We start from the raw sequence: 20,511 nt of genomic DNA on the forward strand, positions 1-20,511 counted from the left end.
TTCTTTGAATACATACGTACCTTTCAACTGGCTTCCATGGAAATTTCAAATTTTAAGCCAACTTCATACGATGCATTCTGATAGACGAATACTCTGGTTTTCATGTGTGCACATATGTACATAACCGAAGTTAAATCACCAGTAACTATATGTATACATAGTCAAACAAGCGTTTGTGTTCGCAAACGATTTCGTTAAAATTGAATGGTTTTTTAAGAGATTGAATCTGGAAAAGATGTAATTGGAGGAGATAAGAATTGTTCGTAAATAATAATTCCGAATTAAACAGGGAAAATGTTGCCGGAAATGCGCGATGGGTGTTGAATCGATCAGTAATTGCAGATAAAACGGCGTTCGGCTAAATTCGGTTGGTCGATACTGCGAGTCGGCGATCCTCGGCCCGTTGGAAGTGGCGAATAGGTCATTGCACGGAAGTCGGTTCTTCTCGGTCCGTCAGGATAGGCTGTTCGTGGACTCAGTTCGTTCTCTAGTCACTCACGAATTCAACATTCCAAAGGCCGGGTCTTCTTACCGCCTCTTCGACATTGTCCTCTGGTAAGTCCGACCGCCCGCTGGTTGAACACCGTGGTAAATTCAAAGAAATCTTCGATAATATCGCGTGAATCTTCCGGTTGACTCGTTTTCGCGTTAGATCATCTACAAAAATACGATTTATTCATTAATATTTCTCGTGATATAATCTGTGAGAAAACTCGGCACGGCCATCGAGGAAGAACACGAGTATTTAGTAGCCATTTTTCTAGTGTAACATTCGATCTTCCGTCGTTCTGTTCCATATTGTCAGTAATTGTTGCTACCTTGGCAACGGAGAAATCATTATTTTTCACGGTTTATTTCGACCTTGCTACTCTCCGTGAACTTCTCTGTGTCGAACGGTTTAGTATAACGCGTTACGTAATCCGCGTTCGCGCATACAGTTCGTGGCCTAGTGGTTCTTCAGTATAGATCGCGGGGTGTGCACGCGTCTTACGTACGAACTCCTCGAAAAAGCTATCTCTTTTATTAAACGTTGTCGTCCGGTCGTTTTACAGGTACTCTCTCACCGACCACATAACGTCAAACGTCACCATGTTCGCTTGCACCCGATTCATCGCACCTCTTGCCAGGTCCACCGTGAGTAGAAAATTATTTTACATTTTTTTCCAGCTCACACGTCCACGAGATTATTATATAACGCTTTTCATCGTGATTTTGGATCGTTTTCGCAGTTGGTCTCTGGAACCAAGAGCTACATCCGGCCGCTGAGCAGTGCCGTGGTCAACCACAGCCAAATTCTCCAACAAAATCAAATCCAAAGCCAGGTGAGCGTTCTGTGGACTGCAGTTCATATTTTTACACATTGCATAACCTCTTCCCCATGCGAGGTTACATAAGCGATTTTATTCTTATATTCGAACACTTTTCTTCACTTAAAAGATAAATTATTAATCGATTTAATGTGGGTATACAAGCATTCATAAACTGCAGATTTTTGTATTGACATTGTCTGTTGATGCGTGGTCCATTAATCATTGCTGAAGCCATGACACTGGGAATGTGTGTAATCATCGAGATTAAGATTCATTATAGTTTACAAAACATTGAAATTTACGTAACAATCGATCAAAAAATAGTTTCACGTGAAATTGATTATTTTAATTAGGAACTTTTGATTTTTTTTATCTTGCCAAGATTACGCTTGCAGTTTGATGATTGAAGCAAATGCAGTTTGTTTGGCAATCTTCGTTTTCATTGAAGATGGAGTAAATTTAGCTTGATTCTTTCAATGTATTGATCAAGTATGCTACATTGCAGTGGTGATTATATAAGCTACATTGTTGCAGTGTAGGGATACTTAGGTAACCTGGAATTATTTTAAACCATTGATATCTGATCACATAAAACAATAAAAACTCAAGTACAAAAAGTTCTATATTTTTAAAATGTGCAATGCGGAAACTCATGAATTTAATAGTGTTAATGCTTTATTGCGTAATTGCTATGAAAACTACTTTTCCGATTATTTTCTGCAGTCACCTATTCTGCGTAACTTCCAAACATCCACAATCAGCCGTGACATCGACTCTGCTGCCAAGTTCATTGGTGCCGGTGCAGCCACTGTCGGTGTTGCTGGATCAGGTATAGATTAATTAAAAAGCACACTCTTACATTCCTTTGATGGTGCCGTTTTTTTTGCAGACTTAATTCCTGTTTCTCGTTCCTTTGTAATAATCTCTATCTCTTTTCATTCTCCTTTTTCCAGGGGTTGGTATCGGATTAATTTTTGGTTCCCTGATTCTTGCTTATGCCAAAAACCCATCCCTGAAACAGCAGGTGTTCAGCTATGCTGTTCTCGGTTTTGCGTTATCAGAGGCAATGGGTCTTTTCTGCCTGATGATAGCGTTCCTTCTATTGTTTGTCGTTTAATCCCTACTTCCTTGAGCACTCCTGATCACAGTACAGTTATAAATTTCTGTTTACATGTATGATTCTGTTTTGAAAAATACTGAGAAGATCCCTGTTACGATTTTTAGGTGCTGGAATTGGTTCGGTATTCGGATCTTTGATCATTGGTTATGCCAGGAATCCTTCTCTCAAGCAGCAGCTTTTCTCGTACGCCATCTTGGGCTTTGCCCTGTCCGAGGCCATGGGTCTTTTCTGCCTTATGATGGCCTTCCTGCTCTTGTTCGCGTTCTAAGTCACCAAAATCGCATAAAAAATTTCTGATAGTTTTAGTGCGTCACTGCCAAGACACAGCGTCTTCTGACTCTGATTTGGGAACAGCGGAGGTTGTTCTTGGTAAACGGGATGCCATGAAATCATTAGAGGAAGCTCGATTATCTGGTTCGACGGGGTGTGCGACGGTACGACAACAAATTCATGCAAATATTAACCCGGGCTGTACACACACGTTTCGAAAACATCGATCGGACCGTCTTACCCCCATCAAGCCTTTTGACTTGTTTATAATCATTTCATGGTCTACTGTGTCTCATGTAGCGTAATTCACATTGTTATAAAAAAAAGAATACAAATCAGTATAAACGAAGACGTTACTGGAAGTTTATTAAAAAAGTGAAAAGAAAAAAACAGCCTCACTTGCATACCCCCATACATAATACGCACGTTACGTATTTGACATTAATATACCGATCCAAAAGAGTAGTACTACACTTTTGAACGTTTTTGTTACCCGGATATGGCTTATCATTGTGCCGTCGCGTGCGCACGTTGTTGAGGTAACTCTTGACGAAGAACTGTACAGTGATATCGAATAAACACTTTTGTCGTGAAAATATTCTTTATTGTATTCATCATTTATTTCAGTTCTCCTTCTCCTTGATAGCTCGACGACATTCTATAGTTTCTAGAAGTACGCGAGACATTTCAGTGGATATATCCTTTAAAACCTGTGATCACTTTTTTCAAATTCAACCAAACGACTTTAGCCTTTTTCAGATGTTAGAAGAATTAGTTTACTAGGATAATATGTATAAAAAGTTAACCCTTTGCATTCGAAAACCAAATATTTCTTCCGACCTAGAATAATTCTATACTATATGATTTTTTTCATTTTATGAAAAAAGCGCCTCAAAGTCACCACTCGAGTAAAATTGTGAAAAAAGGTGATGGTCACGATTTTCAACTATTTTATCTGTGTCTAAAATAAAAATTTCATCAAAATCAATGAAGGTGATATTACAAACTTATGTTACTTAATATACATACAATTACAACATAAGCATATAAATGAGTACACGTATGTTTGTTTTCTATGTGTGTTTATTAAATATGAAACGTAAATTCGAGAACAGTTGTTCATAACAGTATTGAACATAGGCCAAATGTATGTAGGCATTATTCTAATTAAACTTAAATTTTGTAGTCATTAATTTATTAGATTGAAACAGCTGGTAGTCTTAACGAATTATATTAGAGACTTTACTTACTAATATGTATCTATGCATAAATTTAACATAGCAAATATAATTTAAAGTTTAGTGTTTATTGATTTACAGGGGTACAGTACCATATAGAATTTTATACAGTAATGCATGAAATGCTTTACGTTTTACTTTCTCATCTAAGTGAATGCTCTCCAAGGATAATACGAGTGAATTAGAAGTATCGTTTGCTTAAAAAAATGTAAGTGAAGTCTTGTCTTTATTCATTTAAAAACGTTCTCCGTCGCAGTTTTCAATGAAATTTACATGTTTTAGTTTAAAAATTAAATCTCTCGATATTATTACATCTCTTTATGTAGACATCGTGACATATGGCATCGTAAAAAAAAAATTAATTTACAGTATTGCCAAAGCCTATTTGCGAGTCTCCTAAATTGTTGTGTGGTAACATGTTAAGTTGATCTAGAAGGTTTTCTCTTTCCCGTAGACAGGACCATGCCTTTTCCTGTTCTTTCTTTGTCAATGGCACTTTCCGTTGTTTCGACAGCATCAATTTCTTATAATGTTCTATCACTTCGTTATCAGCCGTACTGATTTTTCTTTTCAATGCTTGTCGTTTACTCTCTTCCTGCGCCAAATTCAACAGCCTTTTCAGTTGCATTACATTATGATTAGAAAGAGCAGTAAGTTCTTGCTGGCATCTCTTAATTTCCATCAAAATTTCATCGTCGTCCTGGCCTTTCTTCTGCGCGTCTGGCTCTAAAATTCCCTGTTCAACAAGTTCTTTGTGCATCCTTAATTCTAGATTAATAGAGTTCTGTATAGTGAGGTCCCTTAAAACGGGAGGATCACTATCCCTGAAGAGTTTGTTATCTGTGTTGTTATTCGCAACGTACACATTTTCCTCCAGCAAAGCAGAGACCAGTCTCTGTGTCAGAGGTCCTGCTATACTATGTGCTTTTTTGTCATTTTTTCCTACTAACAAAGACACATCGGAACGACTTTTCTTCTTGTCCCTATTTGGATTCGCCGCATCCTCCTCTTGCAACAAATCGTTATGGGCCCACATTAGGCTGTAATGTCTGCCCAGTGGAGGAATCTTCTTGAACTCGCTGATATCGCCGTGCGTAGCGATTAATTCTTCTAATAACTTTATATCGTCCGGCATAATGTCTGTACAATATGGGTCGACAGATGCCCAAAACTTGTTCGGAGTATCGTTTTTTGGTAGAAGTAACTTTGGCGATTCAGATTTGGAACCTTCGATTCTAGACATTTCATGGACACTTGGAATGACCTGAGAATTCGAACTAGCTACGGCTTTTTGTTTGAAAAGCTTGGCTGGTAAAGGTGATTGAGTTTTAGTGTTAAGTTCCTTTGGCTTAAACTTCTCTTCACGAACTTTCTTGTCCAGAAGCGAAAGACCCTTGCCGCTCTTAGATCTTCTGTCCCTCCGTTCTTCCGCTGACGACAAGTTCGCTATCTCCTCTTGAATCATACGATGTCGTACAACAACGGAGGAGAGAAGCATTTCTAATTCTAGTTGCAGTGTATCCAGGTCTTCCATTCCAACACCGTCTTCCATGTTCCGCTGTAGAATGCTAGTGTATCTCGGAAGAAGACGGCTGTTGTCGACAATTTTTAAAATAGATAGAGACATCGTTGTCTCCATGCTTTCCGAGCTTGTGTCCGAGTTAAGCGTCGAAGACTGTACAGTCTTTCCACTCTCTCTGACTTTGATGATAGCTTTTTTGGAACTTTGCTTGCCTTTACCCGACATGGTGGTAAGCGTAATACAATAAGCGAATGTTCTGGTGTCGGTCACGTTGTTACTATACTAAGAAACATTCATTTTTAAATGACTTCACTACCATTGCCTCATTTTCCTCCCATTTTCATACTTATATAGATCCTTTACCTCTTTAGCAATTGATTCTTCAGTTTGCCATCGGCCGAGAATTTCAGCGTTACCTCGAGAAGTTTAATTGTCATTCAAGTTTGATTTGTTATCTTCGATTTGTCAATAATTCATTGTTTGAAGACGTCGTCACGTATTATAGGTTACAAAGTATCCACAATCAACTTCGACAGTGACTGTTTTGTTCGACTGAGACAACAATATGCAGAATGGGTCGATCGATTTTCACCCAATTGTAACCAATCGGATAAAATGTAGTTTTATTCTCATAAGTTTATTAGCAAAATATTGTTTATTCCAACTACCTAAACACCCACATGAAAGCGCGATAGTGGATCAATGGTGTCATCTAACGGCGAATTAGCCAAAATAGCCTGCAGAAAAGCGTGTTTTCGCGGGAATAATTTTAAATTGAAGTTATAATTATCACTAATCTACCATGTTATAATTATATTAGACACATCAAATGAAATTCGCGTAAACTTTCGCAACCGAATTGCTCTCATAACCTGCACAATTGTGGTTACCGCATCTGCTACTGGATAAAATAGATTGAAATATAGAAACTTTTATGAGAAAAAGAATCGAAGTTTCTCTTTGATTGGTATTGTCTCATTATAATAGTATAGCTGTAGTATAGCAATAGGAAAATTTGCACAAACGTCCGTAACCTATTTTTTATATTGGATACTTATGACGTCATTTGCGGTTTCTGTCACGAAACCTTCAATTTTACGCTTCAGCATGATATTTAAAAATTTCATTTATGATAAATAGACAGCGGATTGTGGGCAGTGAGAGGTAAATAAAAATTCATTTCATCCCCTAATAGTTTTTTTACATCTGAAAACAACATAACACTAAATATGTACCTTTAGATTTATTTAATTTTTACTGTTTTACAGTTCACCTATTTATATGAGTAGCCAATTTCTTCATAAATGCATAAAGATCTAAAATAATATGTATATATATATATACATATTATTTTATATATATATATGCATCAATAAAGTTTTGATAAAGCTCCCTCAGAGTTTGAAATGTTTCTAATTTATGTAAGAAATTACAGTGGGGGTCATAGGTGGTCATAGGTCAAAGTGTAAAGTGTAAATAATGAAAAGGTGTACAGTGACGTTTAAGGAAGGATATAAATTATGGCTGAAAAAGGAGCGCATTTAACTGGAACTACGTTTATAAGACCGTCTATATTCGAAATTATAGCTCAGGAATCGTTTGCGTCAACTGTTCAACCGGCCTTCAAAAAGCTCTTTTCGGTAGGTTATGTTTACTGTTAATTTGTCTAATACATAAAATATAATGTCATATATAATTGGTTCTTTAACCATATATGTTATTGATACACTAGTAGAATGCACTGATAGATTATGTACAGAATAATAATAATGTATTATCAATAAAGTTTTTCTTCTAGTTTATTTTGTCATTTAATCTCGAACGATATGGACACCTTCTCAGATGGTCAGATGAAGCTTACTTAATTTTTAATATAATTCTCCAAAGACATTATTTCAAAAAATATTGTAAGTATCCAACTGCTGCTATATTTTTGAATAATTTAGAAAATGATACTTATTATCGTTACATATATAAATTCCAGCTGCATCTTTTTCTGAAGCATTCTATGGCTTGAAACGTATAGCAATAAAGGATTCTAAAATTAAACATAAATTATCGAAGAGGCAAGAGAAACTATGTTTGATATTAACTGTTTTATTCCCATATTTAAAAAATAAACTTCAAAAATCAAGTCAGAGGTATCAACTGGAAAAAATAGATGGATCTGCTCCACGATCCGTAAGTATATTAACATTTATAATTTGTTAAAATACAAAAACTTTCTAAAATTATAATTAATTTTTTATTACAGAAATGGCAGAGATTATATCGTGATTGCGTTGTCAAGGGGTACACGACAACCTTTATGATATACGAATTCATGGTATTGTACAATTATATACTTTACGTTGCTGGGAAATCAGTATATCAGTCACCACTTCTGAGAATTTTATCTGTTACGTTGACGTATGCTGTACCAGTACCAGTGCTAAGCATTGCTGATTTATTACGAAAAATAAAGCACAACTCCTTTGGCATCAGCGATAGCATACATATACTTCAACGATCGGTAACTACATCTCTAGAATTTGGGGCATTCTTCCTTCAATTTCTATCGTGGTGGAATCAGGAGCATTACGAGAAAAGTTTGATGTCTTTACCTGTTCCACCATCACCAAAGGTAAGAATCATCATTAGACAGTTAGCAAGAAACTGGAGTGGAAGTTGAGTGCTATACTTCTGTCCAATCATCATAGTTGCTTTATCATGAATATTTAGACAGCGGATTTTATGCATTTATGACAAAAATGAGTAGGTATAATTCGAAACAGTGAATACATTAGAAGAATTTAAAAATACTGTTATATTATTTTCGACCTATTAAACATACTAAAAAAGAAAATAAATTTTTATTTTACTCCAGTTGGTTGCAAATCAAGTGGAAAATTTTTATTTTGAATTCATCATAAATTAATGCTGATTGCTATTAGATTCCAGAAATAGCCAAACAATATAAAGGGAAATGTCCCATTTGTTGTAAAGAGTTCAGAGTGCCTGTGGTACTTTCTATTTCTGGGTATGTACACGTTTCCTAAAAAATAATATCGAAAATGTAAGTAAAGAATTGTTAGTCTATAAATATTCAATTTTACAGATACGCATTCTGCTATCAGTGTATTCTTCCTGTGATACGAGAAACTAAAAAATGTCCAGTGACGAGTTATCCTGCTGAAGAGGACGATTTAATACGTTTGTACTTAGATTAAGCGACGCATAAAATTGTTTAAGATACACTGTAAATACGAATATGTAAAGAGGTATTCTTATTCTTAATATATTTTATGGTTAATTTATGGAGGAGAGTAAAAGTTGATCGACAACACCAATGAAAATATTGGTATATTTATTGCATATTATATTGTAAAGTGTATTATTAACCTGGAGTCTAAGGAAGAAAACATGGCATCGATTATAAAGTACACTAATTGATTAAGCAGTTGTGAATTACATTTACAGGTACATTCAACTATATTACAGAAAATACTGATTATGGCCGAAGCACTTTTCGATTAGCATCCAATACACTCGCGTATGCGAATCACAGACAACGGCGCCAGAAGTTCCAGCTATCGAATCCAATTACGAACACTCGCACCACATTTTTGGTCAAGATTCTTACGCAACATAATTATATTCAGTACGGAATACTAAAAATTCAACAATTCCCTAAAGTCTACGAAGCAGATTGGTTTATAACACGAAAGAGCTACGTTTTAAAAATCTAACAATTTGTATACAATTATTTTCGTACGATTAAATAATCAGTGTTCGAGTAGCAGTTACATAACAACATGCAGTGTTTTCTATGAAAGGCACTTATATATTGCTTCAAACAAACATTCCAGACCGTGGACAATCAAAAATTCTCACACATAAAATTGTTAACTATTACCTTTCGTACTGAATTATTTGAATAAATTTGAAGTATTAAAAACAAATAAATTGTTGTAAAAGGGGAAGGATAAAATGATATTTTAGGAATGCAGGTTTACAAAATACACGCAATGCTTAATATTGCATAAAAGTTAAAAAATCCTTTCTTTTTATAGTATTTTCTGTATTTATGAAAAATATTTTTTTTTCGTAATAATTTTCCATTGAATTGTAATTATAAAAATGTCTAGGAACGACGAATTTATTACTACAAAAAATTATCATTCACTTATACTCGCATCGAATGCTTAAAATGCACGAATTCTGTATATTGCTTTTTATAAAAAAATAAGTGAAAAACTCCTATAATAAAATACTCGAACACTGAGTTCTCTATCACATCGATAGGAACATTCCTTTTCAAGGCCACAATTAATGCACAAATATTCTACTGCTCTAGTCTAATCAAACTAACTATACCGTAGCATGTCGTTTCATGGCGTAAAAATCGTTTAACAATATTTCGCTTTACAATCTATACACAGATTTCTTAACACAATGTCAACGTACACGCTCATGCATTGGTCAACAATTTGAAAATTTATTCTTTCCCTAGCAACATTAGAAACATGAATTTACGAGCACAACCTACTCTATCTTTTCATGTGAAAGCTACATAAACATCGACAGTCTTTTTAAAAAGCTTACTTCCGTAAAAGTGACCGGTGCACGAGTATGTATTGCCTTCACCATTATCAGACTTTCAAAAGTATAATCAATGCTTTATCATAATTTCTTACGAGGTCAGTATATCGTATTACGAAAATTGATACTATATATTCACTTTACAAAATTGATATACTATTTGTAAAATTTGTGTAATAATTAAAAATCAAATCGAGATATTTATTGCCATTTCTAGTCGTGATTCTGGTGGATAGCCAGAGTTCATTTTCATAAGTTGTTTGACTAGACTGCTGCTTCAATGCATTTTGCTATAGGGTATGTGCGTCTTGTAACGACACATTCCAAAGGACATGCATTCAATAATTTCATATTTGAGTACTAACAGTTTTCGACAGCAACAGTATCTATGCATGCTTTATAATATCGCTAGTCCTGTGTAACACCAAGGAATTATATAAAAAATATAGAAGCATTAAGAAATACATGCGATATCAAACATTAGAGTTTCACCGATAACATTTACGTTTCAGAAAAATATAAATTCTCTATTACGCACGTGTGTGCTTTCACTTGACTCTACTGACTTAACTTTATCTACACGCTTTGCACAGGTTTTTAACAGATATCTATGGAAACAATGATACAGGTTTTTCACTCGAAATTCACCATTTTGCAGATCATATTCGCCTTCATTGCAAACCAAATTCACTATTTCGAAATTCAAAATTTTATTTCGTGTAACAATGAACAGATGTAAAATATGTAGATGTATATATTCCAATAAAATCACGACAAAATTGTGTTATTTCATTCTCGAGTCGTCCATTAGATGAATTTGATTTGCAAAAGGATGAATTTGGTCTGTAGAAGGGCGAGTTTAATCTGTAAAAAAGATGAATTTGGTTTGTGTAAGGGTTAATTCCGAGTGAAAAACCTCTATGTCGGAGCGCTTTCAGGAATTAACCTTAGGTCTATCTATAATTGTAATACCTAGAGAGTCTAAGTTGTAATTTTGATTTCTGCGTATGTACTTTCTGTTCGTGAAAATTTACTCTAGCAAAAGTCGTTCGAAATCGAAAGTTACTTCTGCAGTTACGTGCAAATAGATGATGGTGTACAGTGAAACTGCAAGCTCAGGAGAAAGGAAACGTTTTCTGTTTTTTCTTTTTTTACTGAGATTACCGTTCAATGAGAAAACTAACGTATGGACTAATAATAACTTCGACGGTTTAAATATTAGTAAGTAAATCGAACGGTTACTAATGCATACGAATGAAGCAAAATGTACAGATAGTTATGTATAGGTGAAACGTACGTTCCAGTATTCTACAACGTATACATACGCACGTGTTTAACATGATTTCTATGTCTCATAGCTCTCATACCCGATCGTATGTTACTTCGTTTCTTGTTGCGTCCACACAAGTGTCTATTTGTTTTTTCAAATATAGGTAGAACTATAATTCCTCGAAAAAAGCGACTCTGGCCTTGGTGGATCCAGACTTCACTTTTTTCAACGTACTATACTTATTTTCACCGAGTCGCACTTGTTCCTCGTGCAACTGATCTAGTTCGCACTGTTTCTCTCCGACTTTCATCACTTCGATCTCTGTGCGCAATTCTCTCAGCTGTTCCTGTAAGTGTTTGCTCTTCTCCCAATAGTCTACTCTTTCTTTCTCGATTTCTAAGGACAATTGGTCAACATCACCGTCGGCAATTAGATCGTATGACGTCAAGTCAGCTGGTAACGGTTCTGTGTCCAGTTGCAACGTTTGAAGATCCGCTTGCAAGTCTGACGGAAGCACTTGCGTCGACGGGAATAGATTTGGCACAGACTACAAGACAAAGTATGCAAAAATTAAATGGTCGATGCCTCTCGAAAACAAGAATACCTCGTTAGTGGAGTGTGAAGTCTACTCACGGCTATGGTGGCGGTGTAAGCGTTTCTGCTGAGGAACTCGAGCAGCTTCTCCTTCGCTTCTTTTTCTGCAATACGTGCACGTAACAATTCATCTTTCAGTTTCTCAGCTTCCGCCGCTCTTCTCTCTGACTCTTGCACCAATCTTTCAGTTAGCAATTCGGCTTCCCTAGTCTTCCTCTCTAGGTGAACCTTCTCCTCTTCTGTCTTCATATTGTTCAATCGAATACGCGTAATCTCCTGTTCCGCCTCTGAAGCTTTCTGGCTCAGCAACATTGCTTCCTCTTCAGCAACGCGGCTCTTCTCGGCCAACAGGTCTGCAGTCTCTTCGGATCTTCTCTGTAATAGATTTCGTTCAAATTATTGTTTATTCTAATTGGTGTTTGTAAATCGCGGCGCTATCGCTTACAAAACCTAATATTAATCTTCCTTTTGGTACAGCACAATTATTGAGAATCCTATTAATAAACTTTCGGTAGATAAAATGTTGAAAACCACGATTATCTTACAAGTGCTTCGTTCGCTAGTCGAATCTCTTCTTGGTATTGCAGTAGTCGTTGCTCCATAGCTGCTTTTTCCCTTTCCGCAGCCTCTCTGAGTTGTTTTTCTCGTGCCAGCTTGTTCCTTTCAATTTGTCTCCTATCAAAATAAAAATTGTTACAGAACATGCAAAATACGAAGTATCTATCCGGCAAGTACTCGTACAAACATTGATTTGTTCTAAAAGATATGTAATAATCCATATAAATAAGTGTATACTAACCTCTGAACATACATTTATCTAACTCTGTGTAATATGCCGATTAATTAGAAGGCTACTAGAATCCTTTAGTTTATAAATACACTTTTACGTAGTCAAGGCGTTAAAGACGTCAATGCGGTAGTAGAATAAAATACCGTATTCTAATAGATAGAAAACTGACCTTGATTTTTCTTCTTTGGCCTGTGCCTTCATCTGCTGCACCTCCATCGAATCTGGTTTGCGTCTCCTCATAAACAGATCGTGATTGCCAATACACAGGTCCAGGATCTTAACAAATAATATGTGAGCAGCTTTGTCATTGCTATGTTCGTTCAATCCTAAAACTACCAAACCCTTCACCCAGCTGCCAACATCTGACTGTGTTTTTACCAGTTTATTCATGCGAACTTTCTGCGAGAAGAACACGAAGTTCGGCGACGTCTTCTCCACCGGTTTAATTACGAACTTCTTGTCATCAAAACTAATATGCCGGATCTCCGACCACGTGAATGTAGTTTTCGGGGCCAACTTGTTCTCCTTCTCATAGATATTCAATCCCAGGGCTGTGACTCCCAGCCAAAGATCAGTCTCTTTCTTGTTCTAGAATTTCGATTATGTTAGAAAACGTAATATTTCAGTTCAACGATTTCGTTTCATTACAACGAGGATACTTACGCTAATAGGAAAATAATTAACACCATACATGTCCAGGTCTTGAGCAATCTTAAGATACTCCATTTCCGCTTCATCTCTAGACATACCTCGATGATCCGCGTACCATACTTTTATTCTCTCTTCCCACATTTCGGGAGTCATCTGATACTGATCTATAACCCTTTGTGGCAGTAAATCCTCACTGGCAAGCATTCCAGGACGATAAGACACTTCATCATAGTCACCATACTGAGAAAACATAGCATATATCAGACCTTTGTTATTAGTAGACTGCAAATCTTTATGCATTTATGGAGAAATTAGCTAGGTGAAATGTAAAACAATAAAATATTCGAAAAATCTAACAATGGTGTTACATTGTTTTCAATGTAAAAACGCCATTAAGGGATGAAATGAATTTTTATGTAACTCCTGCTTCTCACAAATGATGCAGAACAGTCTAGTTATTAGTTAACAGATTGGTTAAACTAATTCAAACGAAATCTAAATAAAATATTATTTCAATGCCAAATCTTAACTGTTTTATTTAAATAGAGTTAATTACCTTTGCTTGCACTGCGTAAGAAGCTAACAATACGGATGCTTCAGGCGGGCAATAAATGTCCATAGAAAGAATAGCTTGTTTCACTTGGAGAAAGAATAAATGTTGGGTCACTTCTTGAACTAGTTCTTCGGCAACGTCTTCTGGATAAAACTTTGCCAAGAACATGAAGGGTGTGGTGGGTTGTTGAGAGATACATTGATCTTGAACTATAATACATTCCAGATTAGTTTCCATTGACAATATATCGTTCGTTCACGGTAAGAAGGTGCTCGGAGGTTCTCCGTTATACCGCTGTGCACCTTCTTTTCGTAGACGAAAGATACACAACGCACACAGACTAGATCGATGAGCTTTAGAGTTTACCTTTCTTGTCTAGTTTCAGCCAAGATATGAATCCTTTTGCATCTTCGTACTGAAGCCCGAAATACCATGTTTCTCTTAATCCTATAGTACGGCAGACTAAATCGAACAGATCCCTTCCCGTTGATCTCCACTGAAGATGAAACATATCGTCAGCGAATTTTTACATAATATATAGAGGCAAGGTAATCCGAGAAGGATGAAGTCCAACTAACCTCTAAATTGAATTCCAGCTCAGCATCCAAGGTACAGACTTTAACGGGGAAAGATTTTCCAGATTTTTTCCTTCGAAACGGTGGCATTTTACTCCTCATTATGTTCACTCAACATCACGAAAAACAAAGGTAATCAGTATCGCATAAAAAAAATAAAAGAAAAAAGTGAAGCTGCTAAAGGGTTTGTTAGTAAGACACTGCCAAGCGTTATAATTGTTTATAAATTTCGAGAGAGAGAGAGAGAGAGAGAGAGAGAGAGAGAGAGAGAGAGAGAAAAAGCGAGAAAGAGAGAGAGAAAGAAGCTTGAATGATAGATAACCTTACCTACGCATTCGCAGCATATTGACCAAATACATTGAAACGCGTAATTAAAATTTTGTCGACTCGATCCTTGCGACAGACCATCACAATTTTGGCTGAGGGTTTCTTCATTGAATCATCACATCGTGTCGTTCTTTTTCAACACTTTATTTCTAAAGCAAAAAAGAAAACGGAGAGGGCAACACCACAGAGAACTGTCTCTCTACTGCTCTCTACCAACCACTACCAACAGAAACCGTCTTCAGTTTCTTAATTCGAAACAGTTTATTTCCATGATTTCCACTAATTTCAGCCGATTCGAGTAACTTCGCTCTCAGCAGTGACCAGTGACCAGTGACCAGTGACCAAGCATGACCAAGTGACCTGAAGTGACCACCAGTGCCAGTGACTGCAAATGACTGGCAATGACTGCACTGTCACTGTAGAATGTAGACTGTAGACTGCTGTAGACGCTCTATATACCAGTTCTTTGTTTATCATCGGTTCTAATTAAATCTGTGCTATCGATCGATTGCAAAAGTCGTACGTGAGTCGTACGCCAGTCGATTTATTCGTTAAAAGCTTGATCTTTACGAAAAATAGTTTAGATTATCAGTATAAATATATTTACATGCAGTCACCAGTCACTTACAACATGATTTCTTTTACTAATTATCGCTAGACTGCGAATCTTTATGCAAAATAAAAAATATTTGCATTGATTGCAAGACACAGGAGAGAAATAAAAAATTCTAATATGGTCTAAGGAAATTCCTGAGTTTCAAATGTGTGCTCCACGGTGCTTCACTGGTTTTGAAAAATACTATCGAATTGAGAACCCTTGTCCGCACAATGGCGGCCTCCTTGTCTGTTAAAATTGAAGTAATGAATAGGTGTAGTCGCGAATGAAACTAGGAATAGTTGTTGAATCATTTACTGGCAGTAAATACGTTTCTGATCGAATGTATGTACATTTAAGACGAGTGTCGGGCATTTAAAAAATTGAAACAAGAGGAAAGTTTATACTATATACGGTGGTAAGTTTGACAAAAACGGCACTTTTTTTCTATTTTGTTATGACATATTTACAAGGAGCGATTTATCTTTGTAAGTCGATTATTAGGAATTTATAAAGTTCAATGAATCAGTTCGTCGAGCGATAACCAAGTGTGTTAAATTATTATTCTTTTGTTGCTAGTGTCTTCTATGCTATCTGACCAACTGGTTCTCCATACCAGTTAACAAGTACCCAACCTATTGGAAATAGTATGCTTATTTTATAGCCAAAAAATGGTAAAGTTGTACGCATTATCTGTTTTACATAAAAAGCCTACGGTGGCAACAACCATAAAGGCTGCCTATGATGTTGAGTCATTCTCATTCTTCCAAAGGGGAAGCGTTAAAGAGTTTATGGGTTTTGTAAGTAAAACCATTGTCGAGAGGACTCAGATTAGTTCCAGACAAAGTGTGAAAGAAGGAGGTAAGATCCAGAAAGTTTCAACGTTCGTATTCATAATAATTACTATTTAGACTACAGATCTTTATGCATTTATAGCAAAATTGAGTAGATGAAATTCAAAATTGTTGGAAAATTTTAAAAATTGAAGATGTCAATATAGCATTTCTCCTCTATTAAAATCATTAAGGGAAGAAATAACATTCATTTTAGTTTCTATTCCTTGCAATCGGCGCAGTCAATCTTTATTTTGCATAAAGATCTGCAGTCCAATAATGTTTCAAAGTAACGAAGTGTACTTGTTCGCAGACTACATGTGTCACGTATACGTGAGAGCAGACAATTTAGCTGCAGTTCTTATATCGGATCATGAATATCCCAGGAGAGTAGCTCATACGTTGATTACAAAATTCATGGACGAATTTGCTACAAAATATCCAAGTTCAACATGGGAAACTCTCACCGAGGCAACTACCGATTTCCCACAGCTGAACTTGTACCTAGCCAAGTACCAAAATCCTGTTGAAGCGGATGCTTTTACTAAAGTGCAAAATGACTTGGATGAAACGAAAATTATTTTGGTGAGTGACATAGTAAATACCAGTGTAAACAGTTCTTTTTATAATTATTTCGTATACAATTTATAGCAAAATACATTAGAGGCTGTCCTTCAAAGAGGAGAGAAATTGGATGATCTTGTTTCAAAGTCGGAGGGACTCAGTGCACAGTCGAAAGCGTTCTATAAGACTGCACGAAAAACTAATTCATGTTGCAGTTTAGCCCCTTGAAAGCTTTTATCGACGGATTATGCTGACTGTGCTCCAGCAAACATACATTGTCATTTTCTAATGACAGCGCAAAGTGCAAATATTTAGTATTATACATGTTTCATTAAAAGGAATAATTGAAAGATGTTTCTGGTTCTGTCATGTGCAAAGTTGAATATTAAATGTACAGATTGTTTATATATATAGAATGTATGGTGACACTTAAATGTTAAACCACTGCCGGCTTCGCTTAACTGATTTTAAAAGAACTACAACTGTTATACTTGCAATCTATCATGACTATCTGTTTTCCTGCAGGAATGTATCATCCGAAAGTTAAACGATAAGGTAAATGATTCGCAGACACAGATATACATTCCGATTTTATTTAGTTAAATCCGAATAGAACTTCCGAAAGTGTGGTACAAATAGAATTAATTGAAAACACCTCGCTGAAAAGAAGTAGATGTTGTAAGTACAATGTTCAGATTTGTTTGTGCACTAAAGTGAGATCTGTTTGTTCAACTTTTTAATTTATATAACAGCATAACTGGGAAATATGTAGTGCCCTTTCATTTTATAGCAAATTAACTCATATTATTTTGTAGCAAATTAACAAAAGCACTCGACTTGGTGAAGATGTTCTTTTTAACAACCTCATACGATCAGAATATACTATTTTTACATAAACTTTATTGTTGTAATATCAATAGAAAAGGTTGATTACATCGTCTCAAATATACATTTTGTATACCTGCAGAGTACTGACGAATGAAAATATCTTGTACGTGTGTAAATTATTATTGGTAAATATAAGCATTTATACATATATATTATGCAAATTGTACTGTTACCAAAAAGAAACGTGCAAATAACAATTTCAGTCTTTGTGGATATTTAAAATTCTAATTTTCAAAAATCTGTACCTCGACATATATATATATATATAATGTTGTACTTATATATTTAAATTACTTGTGACTTTTGTGTATATGAGCGAATATAATTTCGTAAACAATGTATATTTTTAAGGCATGTTTTTTGTGACATGATAATGGATAAATAATAACACTATTAAGTAAAAATCACATGTTTTATAGATCAATTTACTCCACGAATTATTTACAGTTTAGAAAATATATGCACTTCCAGAAACAAGCTATGAAATTTTTATTCATTTCACCACAATTTTTTTCCCACATTCGGAAAATAAATAAAATATGGATTAATCTTAGAGACTAATTGTAAGTAATACAGAATTACCAATAAATTTTAAATAGTTTCAGAATTCTTTAAGTTTTGTCAATTGGAAGAAATAGTTTTTGAATAAATTGAAAAATATCTGCAAAAATTAACATGTCTCGAGTGCCTCTTACGATTCATTGCTTAAACATATTTGTATCGTAGCCTGCTTTATAGCTAATATTTCCATAAATCAAGTAATCCATACTCTTCGTTTAACGTATTTATTTTATTATATTATAAAACTAAGCATAGGAATAATTATGTTCTTCTATCCGAAAGATGCTTTACTTCGGTTTAACAAAATCTGAATTTACATAATCCCCGACAGTTTGCCGGCAGAAAGTTAACGTCTTCTCTTCTTCTTTGTTTAAAACTTTATCTCCAAACTTGGGATTGAAACCAGGCGTGTATCGTTGACTAGGGAAATGCTAAAGAAAACACAATTACACATTCGTAAATCATTTCTGTATCATCAGATATTGTAGTAGTTTAACATTACTATGCTCACCTCCTTTATTGCCTTCTCTTCTGCGTAGTTCTCGTCTGGGCTCAAAAACAAGTCGTCTGTAACTAAGGCATCGCATGCCTTCAGCATGTTTAAGTATAAGTCAATTCGTTCCTGGTCAATGAACTCTCTGAGAAGAGCAGCATCTTCTCTGGAATTGAACACCCAGTCTCGTAACATATCAGTTGAGTAATCGTCAAGATTCAACTTATTTATATCATCCGTTATGCCATTAAGATCAGCCTCTTTAGACCAATCGTAAGCTAATATGTGCGTATGATCAGACATATACTTCAGATATTTCTCTTTATACGCCTGTTCTAAATCGGTCAAGAATTTCGTACTAAATAATGTCGATTTCACTTCTTCTGGTCTACCTCGTTGTTTAATTTTATCCTGAAGACAATACAAAACGATGATCGTAAATGAAAGTATTACACTCCACTGTAAACCGGTGTAAAATAACAAATTGATTTTACCTGCACAACCTTTACAGGTGCATCTAAATATATTATTGCGTGTGGTCTTGGAAAAGGGTGTAATCCAACATTTCTCATTGTCATATAGTGATTCTGCACTATAGTAGATAAATACCCAGCCTTGCTCATGGCCTCGGTAAAGACAATGTCCGAGTATACACATCTATTAAGAACCACACCTTGACCGGTCGATAGTATGTGGAGTACAGCGTTCATGTATTGATCTAATCTCATTAAGAAATAATGTTCTTGGAATAACGCTGTCCTCTGATCTTTGGGATTTTCCAAAAATCTTGGTAAATCGAAAGTCTTTGCTATCCGTGGCAAATATGGATCTAATGTTCTGAAATCGCATCCATATTGATCGATATACAATTGATCATGTGTTGGTGGTGGCATATATAGCAGTCCGAACTCTGCTGCTATTTTTTCACAGACTTTAGTCTTCCCCATAGCAGGTGGACCATCTACAACTAGTAATCTGGTATTGTCATCAAATCTATATACCATTGGATCAGTGTATCTGTCGAGCCCTCTCCATTCCTTCTCCCAATATGGATACGGAGGAGGTTTATTCGTCTGACTGCTTGTTTGGTCAGCGACCCTTGTCATCAGTGCTACTTGTACTACATTGTGATTTTTCGATACCTAAAAGTCAAATAATCAAAGTCAAGGTCCTTTTCATTGTTTAAGGCTGTCGATCGTTTATCAACATCGCACACACGAACGACACCAGACTAACGTCAACACGTTTACATTATTATATCTAGTTCAAATGCAAATGTATTTAGTTAAGCATACTAACCTTACATAATCGATTGAAACATGCCACAGGATTGATTCTTGCAATACCGACACCAAAAATCGACGCCATTATACTGGAAGAAATGTTGTCAAAATATAAAACACATTTAAATACGATTGATAAAACACAACAGTATACGCACAGTACTTACTATGGGCTTATGGCAATTAAATGCCTTCAGAAAGGTAGCCAGATCTATCCCCTATATATGTTTTCGCTTAGGCTGACGTCACAGTGATCTTGTGTATATACATTAATTATACATATATACATTGACAGTTGTATTTCGCAAACCATGCGGTGGATTCTGGTACTGATCTATCTCAACTTGTAAGTACCTCTCTGTAAGTACCAAAAATTAAAAATGTTTCACTTATGATATTAGAAGAATTTATAACCATTTTGTAACAATAGTTTGTCTCATATGTTATAAGAAGGTGCGCTGTACACTTCTTAGAATATTCTAACTATGATTGT

General features: G+C 35.5%; 6 protein-coding genes across 13 annotated transcripts; 3 read left to right on the forward strand and 3 right to left on the reverse strand.

Annotated features, from left to right (window-relative positions):
- Positions 1 to 398: 398 nt before the first annotated feature.
- On the forward strand, positions 399 to 3,298 carry Atpsync (ATP synthase, subunit C). 2 transcript variants are annotated; one of them, XM_076442963.1, is made up of 5 exons: positions 399 to 555; positions 1,053 to 1,134; positions 1,230 to 1,322; positions 2,034 to 2,139; positions 2,535 to 3,298. In XM_076442963.1, exons 2-5 carry the CDS (start codon positions 1,090 to 1,092, stop codon positions 2,696 to 2,698), a joined length of 408 nt encoding a protein of 135 aa, XP_076299078.1. In that variant the 5' UTR covers positions 399 to 555; positions 1,053 to 1,089; the 3' UTR covers positions 2,699 to 3,298. The 2 variants fall into 2 exon arrangements, with proteins under 2 accessions (XP_076299078.1, XP_076299079.1); XM_076442964.1 differs by having other exon boundaries at positions 534 to 588.
- On the reverse strand, positions 3,006 to 6,498 carry Ada3 (transcriptional adaptor 3). Of its 2 annotated transcripts, none has more exons than XM_076442952.1 (2): positions 5,824 to 6,498; positions 3,006 to 5,737 (listed from the first exon to the last, which is right to left on the reverse strand). In XM_076442952.1, the coding sequence occupies exons 1-2, from the start codon at positions 5,895 to 5,897 to the stop codon at positions 4,297 to 4,299; spliced, it is 1,515 nt and encodes a 504-aa protein (XP_076299067.1). In that variant the 5' UTR covers positions 5,898 to 6,498; the 3' UTR covers positions 3,006 to 4,296. The 2 variants fall into 2 exon arrangements, with proteins under 2 accessions (XP_076299067.1, XP_076299068.1); XM_076442953.1 differs by having other exon boundaries at positions 3,006 to 5,742; positions 5,824 to 6,494.
- Pex12 (peroxisomal biogenesis factor 12) lies at positions 6,108 to 14,999 on the forward strand. Its single transcript, XM_076442961.1, has 7 exons — positions 6,108 to 6,624; positions 6,896 to 7,100; positions 7,259 to 7,367; positions 7,445 to 7,641; positions 7,715 to 8,083; positions 8,394 to 8,479; positions 8,558 to 14,999. Exons 2-7 carry the CDS (start codon positions 6,981 to 6,983, stop codon positions 8,667 to 8,669), a joined length of 993 nt encoding a protein of 330 aa, XP_076299076.1. The 5' UTR covers positions 6,108 to 6,624; positions 6,896 to 6,980; the 3' UTR covers positions 8,670 to 14,999.
- Mer (ezrin/radixin/moesin family protein merlin) lies at positions 11,476 to 15,227 on the reverse strand. 5 transcript variants are annotated; one of them, XM_076442951.1, is made up of 10 exons: positions 14,802 to 15,223; positions 14,478 to 14,584; positions 14,266 to 14,395; positions 13,903 to 14,108; positions 13,359 to 13,586; positions 13,074 to 13,283; positions 12,865 to 12,971; positions 12,451 to 12,580; positions 11,945 to 12,280; positions 11,476 to 11,858 (listed from the first exon to the last, which is right to left on the reverse strand). In XM_076442951.1, exons 2-10 carry the CDS (start codon positions 14,574 to 14,576, stop codon positions 11,481 to 11,483), a joined length of 1,824 nt encoding a protein of 607 aa, XP_076299066.1. In that variant the 5' UTR covers positions 14,577 to 14,584; positions 14,802 to 15,223; the 3' UTR covers positions 11,476 to 11,480. The 5 variants fall into 5 exon arrangements, with proteins under 5 accessions (XP_076299066.1, XP_076299064.1, XP_076299062.1 ...); XM_076442949.1 differs by having other exon boundaries at positions 14,478 to 14,547; positions 14,802 to 14,941; XM_076442947.1 differs by having other exon boundaries at positions 12,865 to 13,283; positions 14,802 to 15,227.
- On the forward strand, positions 15,148 to 17,101 carry Ykt6 (YKT6 v-SNARE homolog). The gene is made up of 4 exons (XM_076442962.1): positions 15,148 to 15,814; positions 15,976 to 16,257; positions 16,543 to 16,814; positions 16,881 to 17,101. Exons 2-4 carry the CDS (start codon positions 16,068 to 16,070, stop codon positions 17,019 to 17,021), a joined length of 603 nt encoding a protein of 200 aa, XP_076299077.1. The 5' UTR covers positions 15,148 to 15,814; positions 15,976 to 16,067; the 3' UTR covers positions 17,022 to 17,101.
- Positions 16,880 to 20,344, reverse strand: Nd-42 (NADH dehydrogenase (ubiquinone) subunit ND-42). 2 transcript variants are annotated; one of them, XM_076442954.1, is made up of 5 exons: positions 20,186 to 20,344; positions 20,035 to 20,107; positions 19,230 to 19,877; positions 18,754 to 19,146; positions 16,880 to 18,673 (listed from the first exon to the last, which is right to left on the reverse strand). In XM_076442954.1, the coding sequence occupies exons 2-5, from the start codon at positions 20,101 to 20,103 to the stop codon at positions 18,530 to 18,532; spliced, it is 1,254 nt and encodes a 417-aa protein (XP_076299069.1). In that variant the 5' UTR covers positions 20,104 to 20,107; positions 20,186 to 20,344; the 3' UTR covers positions 16,880 to 18,529. The 2 variants fall into 2 exon arrangements, with proteins under 2 accessions (XP_076299069.1, XP_076299070.1); XM_076442955.1 differs by having other exon boundaries at positions 20,177 to 20,328.
- Between the last annotated feature and the right edge of the window lie 167 nt (positions 20,345 to 20,511).

This window comes from Lasioglossum baleicum, chromosome 18, assembly GCF_051020765.1.
Source record: "Lasioglossum baleicum chromosome 18, iyLasBale1, whole genome shotgun sequence".
Classification (NCBI taxonomy): domain Eukaryota; kingdom Metazoa; phylum Arthropoda; class Insecta; order Hymenoptera; family Halictidae; genus Lasioglossum; species Lasioglossum baleicum.